This window comes from Phalacrocorax carbo, chromosome 14 (genome assembly GCF_963921805.1).
Source record: "Phalacrocorax carbo chromosome 14, bPhaCar2.1, whole genome shotgun sequence".
Classification (NCBI taxonomy): Eukaryota; Metazoa; Chordata; class Aves; order Suliformes; family Phalacrocoracidae; genus Phalacrocorax; species Phalacrocorax carbo.
This window is the reverse complement of record NC_087526.1, coordinates 8,600,211-8,621,116: the sequence shown is the minus strand read 5'-3', so window position 1 is coordinate 8,621,116 and position 20,906 is coordinate 8,600,211. Positions and strand designations below refer to the sequence as shown.

The 20,906-nt window shown below is 41.3% G+C and overlaps 1 protein-coding gene across 8 annotated transcripts in view; it reads left to right on the top strand.

Annotated features, from left to right (window-relative positions):
* RTEL1 (regulator of telomere elongation helicase 1) overlaps positions 1-20,906 on the top strand; it is a 57,051-nt gene that overhangs the window by 17,867 nt on the left and 18,278 nt on the right. For all 8 annotated transcript variants that reach the window (XM_064465458.1, XM_064465465.1, XM_064465464.1 and 5 more), the window contains exons 17-27: positions 4,422-4,554; positions 4,713-4,826; positions 7,189-7,229; positions 8,343-8,428; positions 9,210-9,287; positions 10,037-10,114; positions 12,100-12,243; positions 12,998-13,113; positions 16,273-16,396; positions 17,486-17,627; positions 18,505-18,659. In XM_064465458.1, coding sequence (XP_064321528.1) covers positions 4,422-4,554; positions 4,713-4,826; positions 7,189-7,229; positions 8,343-8,428; positions 9,210-9,287; positions 10,037-10,114; positions 12,100-12,243; positions 12,998-13,113; positions 16,273-16,396; positions 17,486-17,627; positions 18,505-18,659 — 1,211 coding nt within the window. The remainder of the gene's footprint in view (positions 1-4,421; positions 4,555-4,712; positions 4,827-7,188; positions 7,230-8,342; positions 8,429-9,209; positions 9,288-10,036; positions 10,115-12,099; positions 12,244-12,997; positions 13,114-16,272; positions 16,397-17,485; positions 17,628-18,504; positions 18,660-20,906) is intronic.

The window sequence follows — 20,906 nt, the reverse complement described above, 5'->3', positions numbered from 1 at the left end:
CTCTGCAGTGAGCAGGGACATCTTCAACTAGATCAGGGTGCTTAGAGCCCCGTCCAGCCTGACCTTGAATGTTTCCAGGGATGGGGCCTCCATAACCTCTCTGGGCAACCTGTGCCAGTGTTTCATCACCCTCATTGTAAAAATTTTTTTTCCTTATATCCAGTCTAAATCTACCCTCCTTTAGTTTAAAACCATCACCCCTTGTCCTGTCACAACAGGCCTTGCTAAAGAGCTTGCCCCGTCTTTCCTATAGTCTCCCTTGAAGTACTGGAAGGCTGCAATAAGGTCTCCCCGGAGCCTTGTCTTCCCCAGGCTGAACAACCCCAACTCTCAGCCTGTCCTCGTAGCAGAGGTGCTCCAGCCCTTGGATTGTTTTTGTGGCCTCCTCTGGACCTGCTCCAACAGGTCCATGTCCTTCCTGTGCTGAGGGCTCCAGAGCTGGACGCGGCGCTGCAGGGGGTTCTCCCCAGAGCGGAGCAGAGGGGCAGAATCCCCTTGCTCACCCTGCTGCCCACGCTGCTTTTGGTGCAGCCCAGGATGCAGTTGGCCTTCTGGGCTGAGAGTGCACATTGTTGGCTCATGTCCAGCTTTTTATCACCAGCACCCCCAAGTCCTTCTCTGCAGGGCTGCTTCTCAATCCATTCGTTCCCCAACCTTTATTGAAACTGGGGGTTGCCCCGACCCAGGTGCAGGACCTTGCACTTATCCTCGTATCAGCTATATGTCTCTGTGTAACTGTGGTGTGTTAAACACAAAATTTGTGTTGCTAAGGCTGTAACTTCCTCTTACAAGAAGGATGTTCATGTATAGATATGATACTGAAGATGTGTGCCAAAGATATTATACGAGTAAATTCCATGAAAGTTCTTAATCTCTGTTGAAATTACTCATATATAGTGGAGGAGTCATAACTGGTTGGCCTATTCTGAAGCTCTGTAGTGAAGGTTCATGTGATGTGGCAGAGAAATAATGCTTCAGAATGTGAATTCTTAGCCAGGAAATGCCATGCCAGGTAACATCCTCAGGGCACTGTTACCTTCTCTGAGATACTATCTTTTTTTGAGCAACTTCCTAAGTTCTTCAGGGCATGTTGTCACTTCTTGGTAGTTTCAGCCTCAACTATACTTTTTTAGTCCTTCTTGTTCAACTGAGATTTCTCCCTCTCCTTGTTTATGTCCTCCCACCTATTTTGTTCCTTATGCTCTGCAGAACTTGGGATCTGGAACTACCTCAGTATAACTGTGTTTCAAAACAACATATTTAGAAGAAAAGAAACTTGGCTTCTGAATCGAAGGATTATCCTAATGCTCCTACAAAGCAGCATCAAGCTTGGCTTTGTTGGACTTCAACATGCTTTCTGATATCTTCATTTATTTTTTAATAAATACAGTTATGTGGAAAACAAAACATTTTCTGATTAGAGAAGACAGGTGAAGATCCCTTTACCTAAGCTTTCTTAATAGAATACTCTCCAAGGATCTTTGTAAATACCTTGCCTTATAACTATCTACTTAATTACTCAGTTAAATGCTCTTGAGAATGTAAATATTTGTTTCACAGAATTATTTTTCTTAGGGGCAAAAGTAACATTTTTCAAAGAAAGAGTTTCCATGAATTTAGTGATTTTGCACATAATGTCCTCATAAGTGTTTCCACAAAGTAAGTTCTGTTCTGTTTCTGAACAGAAACATGCTGTTTAGTAATCTACAAATATTGTGTTCCTGAGATATTGCTCAACTGGAGCTTGAAGTTACAGGAATAATTCTAAGTAGATTTTGTTAAATATGTGTTCAGGAAAAGGCTAATAGAAAAACTTTAGCTTTATTGTATAGTTTTGACAATTAATGCACAATAACAATTCAAAGCAGTCACAGAATTCTTTTGGGATTTAGTAGATGCATACTGATATATTTGCTTTTCAAATAAAAACAGTATTTGCAAGCACCTATGCGACAGGCTAGGAATTTGTTGTGACTTGCACTGCGTGCAAGCCTAGCAGAGGTCACGCAAGACTGATCAAGTCTCTGGTTTCCTGTAGCGGTATAGCAGATTGTATAGAAATAATGCAAACCTTTAAAGAATAGCTCTTTTCAAGGATTTTGTTTAAACTATTCACTCAAGCATAGTTCTCCACAAACCGTAATTTGTGGGGAGAAGTGGCATAGCTTGGGATTGCTGATGAGATTACTGACTGGTGAAGCCAAACCTTGAATATTGTGTTCAATTTTGGGCCGCTCACGACAAGGAGGACATTGAGGTGCTGGAGCGTGTCCAGAGAAGGGCACCGAAGCTGGTGAAGAGTCTGGAAAGCAGGTCTTATGAGGAGAGGCTGAGGGAGCTGGGGGTGTTTAGCCTGGAGAAGAGGAGGCTGAGGGGAGACCTTATCGCTCTCTGCAAGTACCTGAAAGGAGGTTGCAGCGAGGTGGGTGTTGGTTTTTTCTCCCAAGTAACAAGTGATAGGATGACTGGAAATGGCCTCAAGTTGCATCGGGGAGGTTTAGATTGGATATTAGGAAAAATGTCAGGCACTGGAACAGGCTGCCCAGAGAGGTGGTGGAGTCACCATCCCTGGGGGTGTTCAGAAAACATGTAGACATGGCACTTCAGGGCATGGTTTAGGAGACATGGTGGTGTTGGGTTGATGGTTGGACTTGATGATCTTAGAGGTCTTTTCCAACCTTAATGATTCTATGATTCTATGACCTAGCTCTATTCTGTGCACAAATGCCACTTACGAATACAATATTGAACTGTTGCAGTTCTATGTTAAGATAAAATGCTCCTACTTTTGGTTTGCTATAAATCTCCATGTTGTAAACTATTAGCAAACAATTTCTCCATGGATTAGCTGACCTTGTACCAGGAATGAAAAAGGCTGCTGCAGAGATATACTTTGTGTAACATCCAACAGTTCCTGCCGGTGAATGCGGCCTTTAAAATGGATTTAATATTGTTTAAGTTTAAAGATATAATTGCAGAACACCAGGCTAAAAATGTATTACAATTCCAGCTTCTCTGAGAACTGGGCAACAGGTGCCTGGCAGTCATCCTGCCAGGTTAGAGACGTATATTTCAGACTGAACATTGGCAAGGCAAATGTGAGTGGTTGGTGTTCTTCTCTTCTAGGCCATCCGTATATGCACAGTTTGCTTTTATGCTGGAATTTCTTAGGTTCCTGACCTAAGTGACTTTGCTCTTGTCTGTAGATACTTACTCGCCTGTCCATATACAGCTCCTAATTGTAATTTGCACCAATTCCTAGTGTGAATTAAAGAGATACAGAATTAGGTAAACTTTGGAATGTGATTATTCTAGAGCCTGAATATATTTGGGCAAATCCATCCAGATTGAGATGGAAGGATAAAACTTTAGCTTAAAATAAATGTTGTAATTCTAAGCAGTAAGTGACTCACTGGGCACATATTACTGGGAATTTCCTGAAACTGTCAGCTCCTTTTTGGAAATACAGTCTTTGAATGATGTGTGTACATTTATGACATGCACATGATATGTGGATGCTAGAATCTTTTCTTTGGCATCGTGTGGTGGTTGTTTTTTTTTTTTTACTGAAACTAATCATGCAAAACAATCAGAAACAAAAGCTAGTGCTTTATTTGCCTGCTCTTGTTCTTGATGTAGATGATTGTTTTATTCCCTTGTTCCTTTGGCTGTCTGTGAAAAGCTGATGCTAAGTTTTCAGCAAGACCACTAATGGTAGAACTATAAGCTGAGCAATGAAAGAAATCACTAGTGTGATTTATCCATTTTTCTTTATATCCTTTCTGTTGATAATTTATAGTATGCCAGATTTTCAGTGTCATGCACATTGTATATCCACATCCCACAAGAGATTTGAGCATAAGTTGAAAGGTTTGGCAGTTGATTGTGGGAAAATGGGAAGTTTAGGTGAAAGGTTTATAGCCATTGGAAATTCCTGATGGAGAAGGGGTTCTCCTTTCAAGCAAGAGCAGGCACAGAGATACTTTTTAGTAACTTCAGTCATTTGTCTTTCATCCTAGTATTCTGCAGCTCTTCTACCATGCTTCCCCTTCAAGTTGTCCTTGACTGAGGGAAGTGAATCAGTGGACGGAGGACTGCGTAGTTTTCTCTGCGCAATCTGCCTGTTACTTGCTGACAAAAAGATCTGATGCTCTGTCTTTTCTATAACTGTCTTTTGACTAAAAGTATGATCTACTTAAGGTGTGAGGAAGCAATGACCCTTTTAACTAATTTTTGAATGGGCTTAGTAATTAAATCTGGGAAGGACCAAAGCAGAACATACCATACGTCTAGAATTTTACCTTCAGATGCTGGCTGTTTTATTTTCAGAAGTTCAGATACAGTGTGCTATGTGCTAGTCATATTCCAATTTTTCCCCTTACAGACTTGCTGCTTAGTGTTTTCTTTTTATTTTGATACAGGAAAGACCTTAAGCTATTGGTGTTTCAGCCCTGGATACAGCATGCATGAGCTTGTTCGACAGGGAGTCAGGACAATTATCCTTACGAGTGGGACTCTCTCCCCCCTCTCATCATTTACAATGGAAATGCAGATGTAAGTACCTAGATGTGTGACAGTACTGTTACTGAAAATGCACAATCTGTTCTCATGATTTTAGGTTTCATCTCGGGATTTTTGAGTGTTCTGGACTGGTAGCCAGTAGGGAATAATATAATGAGTATGACTGGGATCTTACTTTTGTGTTTCTTTAGCCCTTTTCCTGTTTGCTTGGAGAATCCTCATGTTATTGATAAACACCAGCTCTGGGTTGGGATCATTCCTAAGGGACCTGATGGAGCTGTACTTACTTCTACCTATGAAAGAAGGTAATGAGCTTCCATGTGGAATTCTGCTTTGAAGACCTGGGTTCTGACGGTTGAGGTTCTGCTTACAGGAGGGTGCTAGTGAAATAAGTTGTCTCTGTGGTTCTGTCTTGGATAAACACTGTGCTGAATAACAACACCCTTTAACCACTACTGTTGAAAATTTTGAACTGGAGGGCTGGAAGGGATCAAGTGTCAGGGCACTGAGTGCACTAACAGTCCTTACTGGCCCTGACCAGCCTCAGCAGGGACCTCCATGCACAACCATCACCCAGGACCTCCACTTAAGGTCTGGTGTAGGCCTTCAGTCACTGTAGTCCGAGCTGTAGAAATATCTGTCTCCAGCTCCATTGTAACTACACCTGGCCAAGGACCCTGTTCATCTGACCCTGACCTACTGACTGACTTCCCGGTTTGACCTTGGACCTGCCTGCCACTGTGGACCTGGCTCACCATCCCTGGACTGTGACAGTTCTTACTGTCACTGGACCTCCTCCTGGTTTTACTGACTTGCATTCCTGGCTTGACCTTGGACCTTCCCCATCACCATGACTTTGCCTGATGATCCGAACTTGTCACTGAGCCTGCTTACTGCATCCAAGTCTTTACTGCTTGCCTTGCTCTGTTAGTGTGGGTCTGGGCTCTGGCTGGTAAGGCCCCTGCCCCTGTGTGCCTTCATACCATGCTCAGGTACCACCTCCCTGTCCCTTGCAGAGCAGTCCACCCTCACTGACATGGAGCCCCATCCTAAATTTCTTTGCTGAAGGCTTAATCGATTTGAAATATGGCTGGCCTTTGCAGCAACTATTTTTATGTTTAAAGCTTGCCACCATGACCCACCTCTCTCTTACCTCTGCATATCCATCTTAAGGAAAATATATCCAAATATTTGTCAAGCTTTTCATCATAATTTTTCTTGCTTTTCTTTGGTCTGTCATAATTTTGCATGTGTCTTTCTGTTCTTCAGAGTAGACAGTGCTTCTGCTGCCGGCAGAATATACTGCCAGCAGAGAAGGCCAGAACTTGATTTCATTGTATATTGACTTCTGTTGTGCAATATGATAGTCTCATTGGCATCTCTGTATAATTTTAAAAGGCAGTTTCGTGCTTTGGTGCACATGGCAGAAGGTTCTGTGCTTGCCAGTTCTCTGAAGTTACTACAGAGTGACATCACTGGTGCTAGTACTGTGTTTAGGGATGTAGTCCTTCTGTAGCATTTTGAAATGATAATTGGTTCCTTGTGTACAATACATGTGTTCTTCCATTTAACTTTCTTCGTGTAGTACACACATTTTTATGTGTTGGCACATTCTTAAATATATTTCAATTTCTACATTATAGACAAACCTCTGGCTTAGAATTCTGTAATTTAGCCTGCTGCAGGCCTGACTTACTCTTTTTCAGCAACACAGAAAAAAAAACTCAAAGAGCTTTTACTGGGAGGAAAAAAAAAGGGGGGGGAATGCCAAATGTTCTACAGACTTGGAAAGGGATTCAGCAGTTGTAATTTATTTTTACAGAGAAGTCTGGAAAACCCTCAAAATGTATTTTTCATTTTCAGAAGCTTAGTGTGCTGTTTCAGTTTATTTTGTTGAGGATACTGTCTTTCAAAGAGGGAAGGTTGGGGATCCCCAACACCTTTTTTTTTGAAGGAAGGGAATTCACAGTGTTTGCTGTGTTTTGACAATGTCTGTGTGGTGATACCAGTATTTATAGGTCATATAAAAATAAATATGTTCATTTTTTTCTCTGTAAGTTTCCTGGGAAAACAGTATGCTGAATTACAGGGCACTAAAAAGAAAGAAACATAAAGACACACGAGAACAGGTGACTTTTCAGTCAGGCCTGGAAGAATCAGGTAAATACTGTTCATTGTAGAGCAGTACTTTTTCAGTCAAAGCGAAAGTGATTTACTTGGCTTATGCCACAAGTAAATAATAAGCATAGTAACCAAACTCACCCGTTTTCCCCCTGCAGCCTCACCACACCTAATCCATCAATAATTACTTTAAATAGTTGTAAAATTAGTCAGTCTTGGCAGCGTCTACAGACTTTTCCAGCAGAACATTCACCCTTAAATTGTTAGTATTAATCATAAAAGTCAAATGGCTGCCCATTTCCACTTGTTACATTTTGATAATGTTAAAGCTTAGATCATCTTCAGTGCTAATAAGAATATTTGGCAGTAATAGTAATGTGTAGGCAAGGTATTACTAATTTTGTGTCCTTGGTATGGGTGCTTGCCACAGGAAGGAGAGCAGTTGGGGAGTATAGATATGCTCTTTTAGATGAATATCAGAGGAAGTCAATGTGTACAAAAACATAGAAAAGCAAACACAGTTATGTTGTTTGAATTTTCTTTTAGGTTTTCAGAGGATTATTTATCTTCTATGGGGAAAACAATTGGTAAGTGAATGTGTGGATTTCAGAAATGGGTTGTTGCACAGGATTTTTAGAAATCTCCTAGAAGGAGAAATACTAAAGAAGGCGTTATAAGACAGAAAAGGTAAAGGATTGCATTGTATATCTAAATGCTGTCTGGTTGTGTATGCTTCTGTTTGCTCAGGCAGCTGGCTACTGTAATTGCATACAAAAAAGAGTTTGAGTCCTTGATTTAATATTTCCAAGTTATGACTTCATTTTTTTATTGTCAGCTGTTGGTGTTTGGGTCAAAAGTGTGGTCCCTAAACATGGTCAGAAAGTGGTGCAAGCTAGAAAATAAATGCACAGAGGTGATGCAGCCAAGCACCATTTGCCGAGCAATTAAGGGTCACAAGTACTCAATGCAATTTCTTTTGATATTTTTAAAAGCACTGTGCTGGGCCTGCCTTAAGTCAGCATTTATTGTTTTGGTAATGTTTTACAAATATAATAGAACTACAAGATTTTAACAAAAGAGGACAGAGTAAAAGAATAGCGTTTGTGTAGCTTGGCTGAGATAAGATTGAAAGGAATCTGTTAAATCTAGAAATGTTTGAAGGAAATGGAGGAGAGTGTTTTGAGGTGTTCAGCTTGGCCTAAAAGGTGAAATTCAGAAAATGCTTTCACAAAATACCAGATTGTACACTTCACTGAAAAAAACATTACTGTTTGAGCAGAAAACTCTCAAAAGCAATCTTGTGGTACCTCATCCATTGCTGTGACTGTTTAGACTGCAGTGGACAAAGAGTAGAGGAAATGGTCTAAAATAGACCCTACTGGAACAAGGAAAAATATGGCAGATGGTGTTGTATCTCTTTTGTCTATAGTGTTTGGTGTAGCTCCTAATACCTTTTATCCTGTTAACACTACACTTTAGAAAGCTAGTTAAGCATCTGTGTTAAAGTTTATACCTTGATGCCAAGATTATTGAAATGATATAAAAAAATAAAATTACTTCTAATACATGAACATTCATGTTAAGAAAGTAAAAAAGATTTTGGAAGGAACCCATGCTGTTAGCTTATTTTTATTCTGCAGTCTCTGTACTTCATTCCAGGATGAAAATGCCTTCAACTATACACTCGCCTATCGTTGCAGGTAACCTTGTGCGGGTTGTACCACATGGACTGCTGGTATTCTTCCCATCGTATCCTGTCATGGATAAGAGCCTGGAATATTGGAGAGTATGTTAACTACTCTGCCTTTATAGGTGGCTTAGTTACACACGTCAGTCAGTTTGTAGTTAAGCTATCTAACAACGCTCGTTAAAAATTAGTTATTAATAAGTACACTATAAAATCTGGCAAGTAAAAACCTGGGCCAGGCTTCTTTTATTTTGTTCACAGTACACTGAAATGCAGTGTTGTAGAAACCAAACCCAAAAGAATCTTAATACATTATCTCATCTGATCTGATCTCAGAGTTTGTTTAATTTCACCAGACTTCTCTTCATTAAATCTCCAAATTATAGTTGGTCTAAGTGTTTCAACTCATGGGAAAAAAATCCCAGTGTGAGCATTTCTCTTTATTTTTAATTTGTAGCTGTTGCAGCTGTAGCTTTTGTGACTGCTATGCTCATGACCTGAGTGTCCCTGGTGAGACTTGGAGGAATAGTGCTGTTTTAAATGCTCTTCCTCCTCAAAAGCAAATGCTGGGACAGAGATGTCATACTGCAGAGTGGGTCTCTGGGAGGCAGATGTTGGGAACTTTCAAGTTGGAAGGAAAAGAAATGAATCTCCCATCTGCGTAATGTCTTAGTTGCACCAACTGCAAGGAATCAGCGTTAGTGTTGTTAGGATTGCATGTTTCTCCTTCTATCTCTTCCTGTGTTTGGCAAAAGAGGAACAGACTATGTTAGGGAAGTCTGTGGTGACCACTCCTGAGCATTTCCTTTCTTGTGGGTGCTTCTGGTGTGTACTTACTTTCACATGACCATTTCTGATATGTTCATTATTTGTTTAACAGGAGCATGATTTTGCTAAAAGAATAGAAGAAGTGAAGCCAATGTTTGTGGAACCCAGGAACAAAGGAAGCTTTGCAGAGGTTGATTATTTGCATTACATACCCATAACATTTTGAGAATCTGTTTTCATGTTTAAATGACTTCTTTAAGATGTGTTGGGATGTGAAACACCCAAACTTCATACTTGGATAAAATTAAAACTCTCTGAGAGCTTCTTTGAAAGTATAGTTCTTCTGTGCATTCTTCCTTTACTCTTTTGGCTGGTTGTGGAGAGTACAGTCTTCATTTGAAATCGAGTGATGTAACAGTGGCTAACATACATATGTACAGAGTAACTGAGTTGGTAGAAAGCTGTCAGTTCAGTAGTCAGCATCTTTTAATGTTCTGCGGGACACTTCCTCCCAGCTTGTCATGCTTTGGGTATTAAGGAATTGTGCAGTGCCATCTTGTTCGTTTATAGCCGCTCTGTTTGCTTCTTTGAGTAAATAATATCCTTGAATTGCTTTTCTGGTTTGTCTGTTTTAGCTAAGATCTGCAGAAACACAGGACAGTCCATGTTTTACCTTCTCGTCACAAGTATCTGACATTAATCTTTTATGCTTACCCAGATGTATTCTAGATTTCACAGTAATGTAAGGATTTTGCAAAGCAAATGGCAAATGGCTTCTCACATTTGCAATTAGTAAAAGTAAAGAAAATTATACTAAGCCAAACGAATTACATTTAGATCTCAGTGTACTAGTCTAATTTAGCTAGTACAGCTTTCTACTTATGCATATGCAAAGGATAATACCATTCCTGCTCTTGCTTAAACTAGTCTATCTTTTAGGTGATGGATGCCTACTATGATAAAGTTGTCTGTCCTAAGTCCAACGGAGCTGCTTTTTTGGCAGTATGTCGGGGGAAGGTAATGTAACTGAGAACTTGTTTCCTCTGAGATCAGATTATACAGCTGATGGAAAAAAAACATAATTCTGGATTTCAGTACGTTTCTGTTATGTGACTGTAATTATATATGGAAAAAATTAAGAAGAGTAGGATGCCCTGAAGCTTTCTCAAAATTATGTCAAGTTTACATATGCCTCATTCCTTAGGGAGATACATCTCTGAGTTCTTCAAAGGGGATGGGCATCATACTTAAATTTCCTGTTGGCTGCTCACCAAAAACTCACCCATTAGATGAGAACAACAGTTTTGGAGGAGAACTAAAATAAACATTTTAATCAAACATGTTAGAACAACACTGCTAAAAACCAAAAATATCGCTTAGTGTTTAAAAAATTTACATTAACTTCAGATCCTCTGGACACCTTTGGTGGCCTTTCATTTACATTTTCCAGTGCTGATACAATATCAGTGGAAATATTTGCAAAGTCATAAATTACCTTTAGGGCCTTTTTGCTGCTGCTTACTGAGAAGATTGAACTTCTTTTGAGCAGTCTCCAAAGCAGCTGTTAGATCAATGAAGAAAAGATGTAGCTCTTTTTGGTGGGACTCTTGGTTGAATATGTTTGTCCGTCCAACAATAGAGTATTACCCAGAGTGGAGGAGCGTCTGTGGAGAGACCATGCTTTGCAGTAACAGGCAATCGAAGGATAGACTGCTTAGTTTATTGTAGTCACAGGTTTAGTAGTCTGACTCCAAAATTGAAAATATATGAGAAGATAAACCAAAGGAAATGTGTTGTCAGAAGGTCCAAAACTAACTCCCTTCTCAGCCATCACTTCAGGATTCCCTCCCATGTTGTTGCTCAGCTTTTACGTTGGCAGTAGCTTCTAGCAAGCTTTTTTGTGTTCTCTGTTCCCTGAAAGAAACCTAGAAAACCAGTCCTTTTTATGAAGAGGAGATTCTGTCTCCCTTGCCCTCGTTGTTTTACTAGCTGTATCTAGGCCTGGAGTGTCTTTAAAAGTTCACAGGAATTTTCTTTCCTGTTTCAAGGGGGTGAAGGGCAGGTTCATAGTGGGTTTTTTTTTGGGGGGGGGGGGGTGGTGTTTGGTTGGTTGGTTGTGTTGTTTTTTTTAAATTAGGGTTTGTTTTTTTTTCTCTAAGGTTGGTCTCCTCATGCTGTTATTAGCCTGAGGGATTTCCTTTGTGCCTAGGATAAAATGTTCGTAAATACAACTATGCAATTGCTAGCTCCAGATGGGTTATGGTGCATGCTGTGGTTGCTCTTCTTAGTAGCAGTGTTGGCTTAAGCTGAGTAGAGTTGGTCATTCCACCCACCCATCCCTGATGTTATATTCCATCACAGCTGCTTGTGCGGTATGGTGAATGAGACTGGAGAATGGATTCAGCTGAAAAACAAACCAGCTCTTTTCCCACCCCAAATTATTTTTCAGTCTGTTCAACTCTGATTTTGTTAATTTTACAAAGTGATTTGCCAGCACAGCATGGGACGTGAGCATGTACGGGGGGATGAGCAACAAATACTTGAACAGATGTAAACAGCACAGCTGGTAGATGTGACACTGTAGTCTAGTGGACTCTGAGCAGATTCTGGTAGCTTTCCATTATTGCTTCGAAATGATTCTGTTCATTTTTAATGTCAGAAGATTTGCTATGTTCTTATCATGTCTTGTTAACAATTCAGCATACAGAAGGATTGACTGATATTTAAGACATTTTCTGAATACAGCTGGTCTGCTTATCCAGGAATAAAATATATGCATTAATGGTTGAGGTATGCTTTGTCAGGGCCCTCTAGAGGAAAAAGCTAAGTTTAAAGTCCTGGTAATAAAAGCAAAAAATGTAGCTGAAACTAGTTGTAACATATTCATAAACTACACTTGGCTAAGGATTTAATTTAATGGAAAAAAAAAAGCCAAAAACTGCTGAATTGCTCTGAAATGTCTCTTCAAATCTTGTTGATAATGGAAAACATTGTCTCTTCAGGCCAGTGAAGGCTTGGACTTTGCAGACATAAATGGACGAGGAGTTATCATCACTGGGCTTCCGTTTCCTCCTCGTATGGAGCCCAGAGTCGTTTTGAAGATGCAGTTCCTGGATGAAATGAGAAGAAGTGGTGCGGGTGCACAGGTAATACTGGGTAACTTTTCACTGTTGGCTGTTTGCAGGTTGATGTTGTTTGCAAGTTGCTTATTTGTTTCCCCCTCTTGTCCCTGTGGATTTTGGCTGTTGCTATCCTCATGGGACCCTGAATATCAAAAAGTCAAAATAACCTTGGGAGTTTGTCACAGAGAGTTACTTTTTTAAAAAATAATATTAATCATTCCAAATTCTCCCTCCAGTGACAGGGTCTTAATCAAATATAGGCTCAAAAACTGGTATAATTAAGGTTTCAGTCAAAATTTTTGTTACCTTTCTGAGGGAAGAATTGCTTGTGCTGGCTGGTTTGCAGATTTTTGTTTTGGTGGTTTGGGGGTGCAAGTGTGTTTTGGTTTATGTTTTGTTTTGCTTTCTGTTTGGCTTTTTCTTCTGTTGCTTCAGGCATGAGAATGAATGGCGTTATAAATTCAGTTTATTGTCCTCTGGGATAGCTGTTAGGTCTTAAATGATATGGTGAGTCTATTGTACTGCTAAGGCTGGCAGTGCACCATATACTAAATAGCCCCTCAGGCTGGATATTACTGCTTGAGTTTTCTGTGCACCACAAGTCAGGTGTGATATTCGAGTCAACCTGTGTTTGGCATTCCAAGGCTTTTAGAGATTTGTCTGTAGATCTTGTTAGATAATTGGTTTTTATTTCTTTAGAAAGGAGTAGTAACACTACAGCACAGAGGCTATGTTTTACCTGGTAAATAATGTTAATTCTTTCTCCCACCTATTACAGTATTTATCTGGGCGTGAGTGGTACAGCCAGCAAGCTTCCCGGGCTGTTAACCAGGCTATCGGCAGGGTCATCAGACATCGCCAAGACTATGGCGCTATCTTCCTATGCGACCACAGGTGAAACCTTGGCTCTAGAACGTAAAACATACATCAACATCTTTATATCCCAACACGGGTATTGGTGTTTTATATATAAATATGCTGGCGTTACAGTATGGAGAAGGCTACAGTTCATAACTAATAAAATTATTTTATATAACAGGTCATGGAAACATTGCACTATAAGTAACTCAATTGGTTTTCTTCTGCTCCAAAAATATGCTGTATTGGAGCTGCAGAAAGAGATTAATGGTATTAATGCAAAATAAGCCAATTTGTTGACTTCGTGTTTGTAATACTACTGGAAATTATGTGATAGTAACTTATGGTTTTGCATTTCCTCCATCCCTCATTTGAGAAGGCAGTCACCAGGACTATGGTTTTTTGAGAGAAGGAGGAGGAAAATGAAGAAAGATTATATTGCTGAAACAATGTTATATTACACAAATATCCATTAAGATAATATTAATTAATATAATATGTATTAATAGGGAAAAAGAGTTTAATAGATAGCCTGGGGCTCAACTGGGGACATCACAGTTCAGTACTACCATTACTGTTGCACAGTTACAGGTTTTATGGACAAAAGGTAAGAACTGGCTGATTGCATGGTACAGAATCACAGGATGGTAGGAGTTGGAAGGGACCTCTGGTGATCATCTTGTCCAACCCCCTGCTTGAGCAGGCACACCTAGAGCTGGGGGCACAAGACCACATCCAGGCGGGTTTGAATATATCCAGAGAAGGAGACTTCACAACCTCCCTGGGAAGCCTGTTCCACTGCTCTGGCACCCGCCCAGTAAAGTAGTTTTTCCTCATATTCAGGTGGAACTTCCTTTGTTCCAGTTTGTGCCCATTGCCCCTTGTCCTGTCATTGCGCATCACTGAAAAGAATCTGGCCCCAAACTCCTGACAGCCACCCTTCAGATATTTATATGCATTGATAAGATCCTCCCCCTTGGTCTTCTCTTCTCCAGGCTGAACAAACCCAGGTCTCTCAGCCTTTCCTCATGAGGAAGATGCTCCAGTCCCCTGATCATCTTGGTAGCTCTCCACTGGACTCTCTCCAGCAGTTCCCTGTCTTTCTTGAAGCCCAGAGCTGGACACAGCACTCCAGATGTGGCCTCACCAGGGCAGAGTAGAGGGGGAGGATAACCTCCCTCGCCCTGCTGGCCACACTCCTTTTAATGCACCCCAGGATACCCTTGGCCTTCTTGGCCACAAGGGCACGGTGCTGGCTCATGGTCAGCTTGCTGTCCACCGGCACCCCCCAGGACCTTCTCAGCAGAGCTGCTTTGCAGCAGGTCACCCCCAACCTGTGCTGGTGCGGGGGGTTGTTCCTCCCCAGGGGCAGGACCTTGCACTTGCTCTTGTTGAATTTCATCACGTTCCCCTCGGCCCAGCTCTCCAGCCTGTCCAGGTCTTGCTGGATGGCAGCACAGCCTTCTGGTGTATCAGCCACTCCTCCCAGCTGGGTATCATCAGCGAACTTGCTGAGGGGTCACTCTGTCCCTTCGTGCAGGTCATTGATGAATATGTTGAACAGGACTGGACCCAGCACAGAGCCCTGGGGAACACCACTAGCCACGGGCCTCCAGCCAGACTCTGCCCCCAGTCATGCCCTCACAGAATGATATGTGTTTGGTCAAGCATGATCTTCCCTTGGTGAATCCATGTGGAATACTTCTGATAACCTTCTTTTCCTCTACGTACTTGGAGATGATCTCCAGAATGAACTGTTCCACCGCCTTTCTGGGGATGGAGGTGAGGGTGACTGGCCTATAGTTTCCCAGGTCCTCCTTCTTGCTCTTTTTGAAGACTGGAGTGACACTGCCTACCCTCCAGCCTTCAGGCACCTCTCCTGTACTCCACGACCTTTCAAAGATGATGGAGAGTGGCTTAGTGACAGCATCCGCCAGCTCCCCACTCGTGGTTGCATCTCATCAGGGCCCCTGGATTTGTGAGGATCCAGTTTGCCTAAATGATCTTTAACCCAATCCTCCTCAACCAAGGGCAAGTCTTCCTTTCTCCAGATTTTCTCTCTAATCTCTGGGGGCTGGGATGCCTGAGGGCCAGCCTTAGCCGTAAAGACTGAAGCAAAGAAGGCATTCAGTAGCTCTGCCTTCTCTGCATCCTGCATCACCAGGGCAACCACCTCATTCAGCAGCATGCCCACGGTTTCCCCAGTCTTTCTTTTACTACTGATGTATTTGAAGAAGCCCTTCTTGTTATCCTGGACATCCCTTGCCAGATTCAGATCCAAGTGGGCCTTGGCCTTCCTCGTTGCATCTCTGCATACCCTGACAATGTTCCTATATACCTCCCAAGTGGCCAGTCCCTTTTCCACATACTGTAAACCTCCCTCTTCCATCTGAGTTTTTCTAGAAGCTCTTTGCTCATCCATGCGGGTCTCCTGGCTCCTTTGCTTGACTTCCCCCTCACAGGGGTGCAAACGCTCGCAACAGTGTCACCCATATTTGCCTGCTCCTTAATTTTTTCCCATAAGCTCTTGACTCGTTCTTCTTCCACCCCAAGGCAGAACTCGATACATTCCAGCTGCTTCCTCACATGAGGAGCAACTCCCTCACCTTGCCTTGCTGGCCTGACTGTCCTAAAAAGTATGTAGCAATCCATGACAGCGGTCCAGTCATGTGAGCTATCCCACCATGTCTCTGTCATTGCAATTAGATCATGGCCCTGCAACTACACACAGATATCTAGTTACTTCTATTTCCCACGCTGTGTGTATTGGTGTACAGGCATTTCAGAGAGGTAATTGAGCATGCAGGTTTCCCTGGAGGGGTGCATGTGGACCCACTATAGCCATGCACACCCTTGAGGTGGTTGGTCTTCCGATTGTCATCTTGTGAGGCAGCTAAGGCACCTTTGTTGCTGCTCTGGTTGGCCTGGCTTATTCCCCTGTTGGATGTGATGGCATTAGCGTTGCCACTTTGGACCCTGCTCTCCAAGTCCTTCAAGTTTAAAGTCTGCATACATGGTATCAACAAAGCCCTTTACTCCTGAGTGAAGACATCACCCCGTTATATTTACTGCACTGTTTCAATCTTCTGTTGTCTTGCTGTTCCTCCCTTGTCCTTTTGGACCCTGATCTAGCACGTTTTTAATTCATGTAGGCCAACTTGGCAAATAATTATCTCCTTTTTCAATTCTACACAGGTTCACAACTGGTGATGTAAGAGACAAGCTGCCTTCATGGGTCCGCCCTTATGTGAATGTTTATAACAACTTTGGGCATGCAGTCAGAAGTGTCTCCCTCTTCTTCCGTGTTGCTCAAGAAATTGTAAGTGTCTTTAAATAAATAAATAAACCCCCAACACATTTTCTTGATAGTGTTGGAAACTCGGAATACTAAGCCAGGTGAGAGATGTGATGGAGTCACTTGTCTTGTCAATTCTAAACATAGGAAGCTTTACGGGAAAGGAGATATGGCTCATCTTTCTCCAAGGGTGAGCTGGGACAGGATGTGTTGTGCAACTCATTAGTTAGATCACAAAAATAACTTCCTTTTCCAGTCCCTCCTAAATAAACATAGCTTTCATTGGACGGTATGCAAATACTGGAACTGATGTTAGTATCAAAAAGCTTTCAGGGAGAGGGTAATGTGTGTGGAAGAATCAGTCGAACCCTTCAATTTAAATCTAAGCTGGCTGGTAGAAAGAGTGAGACAAACCCATCCGTTATTAGTACAGTTCATCACTGGGTCATCTTTACTAATATGGCTTCTCTCTTAGCATTTACAAGCTCTTTTTCTCAGTAATAGTTCCTTGATTTAAAAAGTAATATTGTAAAAAGACTTTCTAATTGGCTGGAGAAAGTCATAGCAAGAAATGTGCTGGAAACCAGAATGGAGAATTCTTTGTCCTCTAAATGGAGATTAAGGTTAAAGTAAACATTTAAAATTTCGTGTACAGACTTGGACGACTTCCTGAAAGATGCTTTAACCAAATTCAAGTTGTTCAAAATAATAAGTTACAGATGATACTGGATGACTTGATGATCTTTTCTGATCATAAATGGGAGTTTCATGGTAAAAAAGAATGACAACCCAATGTGTTTTGCCAGAAGGAGCTATGTTGCAGGTATAGTGTCAGGAAGAAATCGTTCTCTAGCAGGGTGGTACCCTTTTTCTGTTACACAGGTCACTTAGTGCTAAGCTTGCTTACTACATTTCATCTACCTGTGTCACTTCCTCATTATTTGATCCTTTTTTCAAAAGCACATAAATCCAGAATGCTTAATAATTTTGCTGTCAAGGGTTATTTGGGAAAAAGGATATGTGTTTGGGTGGTTGCTGGGATTTTCAGTTGCAAAGGAAGTGGAGTGGAAGAGTAGCTTTTGCCTACTGTGAAGTTTTGTAAACTGCTTACAGATGCCTCCACCTCTGCCACAACGCCCTTCTGGTTCCCTGAGTGAAACTGATACAGCACCATCTACTTCATCTGGGCAGATACTCTCCCTGAAAAAAGCCAAAAACTTGGACGACCATGTTCCCAGTTTGAAGAAGAGAAAAGGTAGGTTTGGGTCCTCATAGATACACTTCTTTGCTTTAAGCTAAACCCAAAAAAGGAGCATGAGACTAGAAACTGGAATGGGAGAGAAAGCAGGGAGAGCTCAAAGACCAATGTGAAAGTCTGATCAGAAGGGACATAGCTCAGCATTAAAAAATGGGGGGAACCAGTTGCAACTACGGAGGAAAGAGGCAGATGAGGCATGAAAAAGTGTCCTGCAGAACAGGAGGAGTTTGGTGGAATATCATAGATTGAAAGATAAGAACTGGAAGTCTGTTTCCAACTAGGAAATATATTTTGAAGAGAACAATACTGATTTAACACAACCTACAGCTCTAAATTCTTATATTTAAAACCAAATATACCTGGATCCTGATTAGTGAGGATGGGTATTCTTGGGACCTAGGGGTGACTGTGTCTTATAGGTATTGATGCTACAAGAACTGTAGGCTTTAAAAATCCTTGTTCTGTTTAAAAACAATAAATTCTCTTTCATGCCAGCATCTCTTAAAAACAGGAACTCAGTTTTTGTGACAGCCATAGAGCTGAAGTAGTTAACACAGACCACTATTGCAGTAAGGCTTTTTATTATCGATCCTAAGCCCTTCTGAGGCTAACTATGACTGTCACTTAAAGAAAAGTTTGAGACAAGTCCACCAGGCTGTGGTAACAAATGCTTGAGCAATTTTGGAAGTGAGTAATCAAAGCAGTCTTCTTGCTAAATCATATAATGCAATTTTGCAAGATGTGGAAGATCAAATAAAACAACACATCTTTGTGGATTGCTCAGTTAAAATTTTTGAGGTATTACTAAGTCAAATAAAATATAAGAGATAATGTGGAATGTTAATTTGTCATCTGTATTATGCTGTGATGCCAGTAAATGGAGATGGAACATCCAGCCTATGCATGGAATATGAACAAGAGCTTGTCTCACCTAGAAGACAGTGTGTTGGGCTCTTGGATGCATTGGAGCGCAACGAGAAGAGCAGCGAAGATGCAGAGGAGGAAAGTGACTTGGCAGGAGAGGAAAAGGTAATGACAGTGGTGTAGCAAAATACTTGCTTATAAGTAAAAAGTTGTAGGCTCTAAAGCAAAATGAGTTTGGCATTGATTTAAGAGTACCAATTCAACAGTCTTTCAAGAAAAATTCACTGTAATCAGCACTGGTAACTGCACGTTCTCATAATTAAGCTTAATCAAAGGATTTCCTTGCCACATTCAACTAGATGACCAACAGGCACAGGCTTGTGCTGTGCTCCATAGCTGCTGACCACATAGATTCCTGGAAGTTAACCACACTCTGGAGAGTAAAGAGCTCTCAAAGAAGAGGCCAGTAGATACACAGTTCCTCCTGGGTGGAATCCGAGTCCGAGTGTCAGCACTTGGTATGTGACCAGATACTGAGTTAAAAAAAAAGAGGGTGGGGATGTTTGTGAATTAGAACTTGCACTTTCAGATGAAAATCTCGGATTTGCCTCAGAGAACGAATATTGCAGACTTACATAATGTCTTAACTGTATCAAAAATCCACTATTCCATTAAGATCAGCAAAGCTTCATCTGTGCTGTTCATTTTCTTTCCTCCTGGATTGGTATTTTTAATATATCAGTGGTTAGGCTGTGTCGTTTTTGCTTTCCTGAAATCCCTGTTAGCAGCTGTTGGTGGGATAGCTCCCTTACCTGGCAGTCATCAACACAGGTATTTTACTGCTGGCTTGCAGACTCAGTTTGGCTGATGTCTAGTGTGTGGATTCCAGGAATGCCTATAGCAACATACCTAAGCAGTTCGCTTAAGGGAAGAATGCCTAAGAGAAGTGTGGAGGTGTAAGGAGCATCTGGGGAACATCTAAGGAGGCCTAAGGGAGATAGGTGGAGACATGTACAAAACAGAGGGAATGTACAAATTTGGAGGAACGGACAAGGAGAGAGAATAGTTGACTTATGTGCAGCTGGTTGAGAAATTGACTCCATCATCCATGGGCTGTCATAGTATAGACACCAGAACTTATTCCTGGTACATCTCCAGGCACTTGGTAACTTAGCTACAGCATCTCTTTAATTCAGCTGCACTGCTTTGGGCATAGTTCAGTGTTTCCTTAAGTCAGGTAAGTTGATGGTCCTAACGGCTTGGCCGTGAGTCAGCTAGTGTTTGCTTTTTATATTCTTCATTACTACTCATTCTGTGGCTTGCAGAGAACTGCGGGATCATCCTGTGCTGCACGTAGATTGATGACCTCTGGCCCCAGAGATCTGGGGAGTGTGGTCCTGAGATGTGTAGTGCCTCTGAGGGAGCCAACTCTCACCCTGAGTCTAGTATTGAGCTGATTTTAGTGAGTGCTGGATGTGGAGTGATAATGGGGCTAGTGTGCTTCCCTATCTTTCTTCACCATCTGCCATAGTATCTGTGTTACCATTTTTTCTTTTATCAAGGTTATACTGTACCCTTGTTCCCTAAATAATGGAAATTTAGTTGTTGTCATTCTGAAACAATTTTCTTGGGTTGAAAAAGAAAAGAAGCCTTTGTAATCTCAAAAAATCAAAATACAAGAAATAGTCTTTCAATCCATTTAAAGAATGATTTGACAGTTCCCCCTAATCAGTTTTCCTTATGAGATATGCCCTATTGAAATTTGTCTTTCAGGAGCCTTATTTTTCTGGATCACGCTAATCAAGTCAGTGCCTTTACATCCAGGCTTAAGAACATGTTTTTGATCATTTTTCTGACTTATCGCATGTATCATAAATGTTTGACTTGCTGCTTATATTCCAATTCTTCATTCTGTTACATGATGCTTAAATAAAATATATTTACATGTGCACTTAAATCATGGTCAGACTTGTCTGGAAATCAGTATCCTTGCAGTATTATGAGTGCACTGAAAGTTTGTACTTCTGAGTGTGGCCAACTGACTCTACAAACTGCCAAATCTGAGGCTACTGGCTTGCGGTTTTGTTTATTTTTAATGGTGGTGTTTTAGCTGCAATTAGTTCAATTTGACTCCAAAGCTCTGTGAGCTAAATAGACGTATTTAGAAGTCACAGTGGGATACAGGGATACTGTTATGTTTCACTGGTTCCTTTCACAAATGAACAACACTATTCTGTAAATGCACTGATAGTCACGTACTTGCCATGAAATTCTTCTATTGGTCAAGAGCAAAGAAATAAATCACATACCTGCTTTCTGAACAGATGTGTAGAAACCAACTGGCAATAGGGGGCTATCCCACAGTTTCTTCTCTTTCTTAGGTGTTTGTTTTTAATGTGGTTGATACTGTCT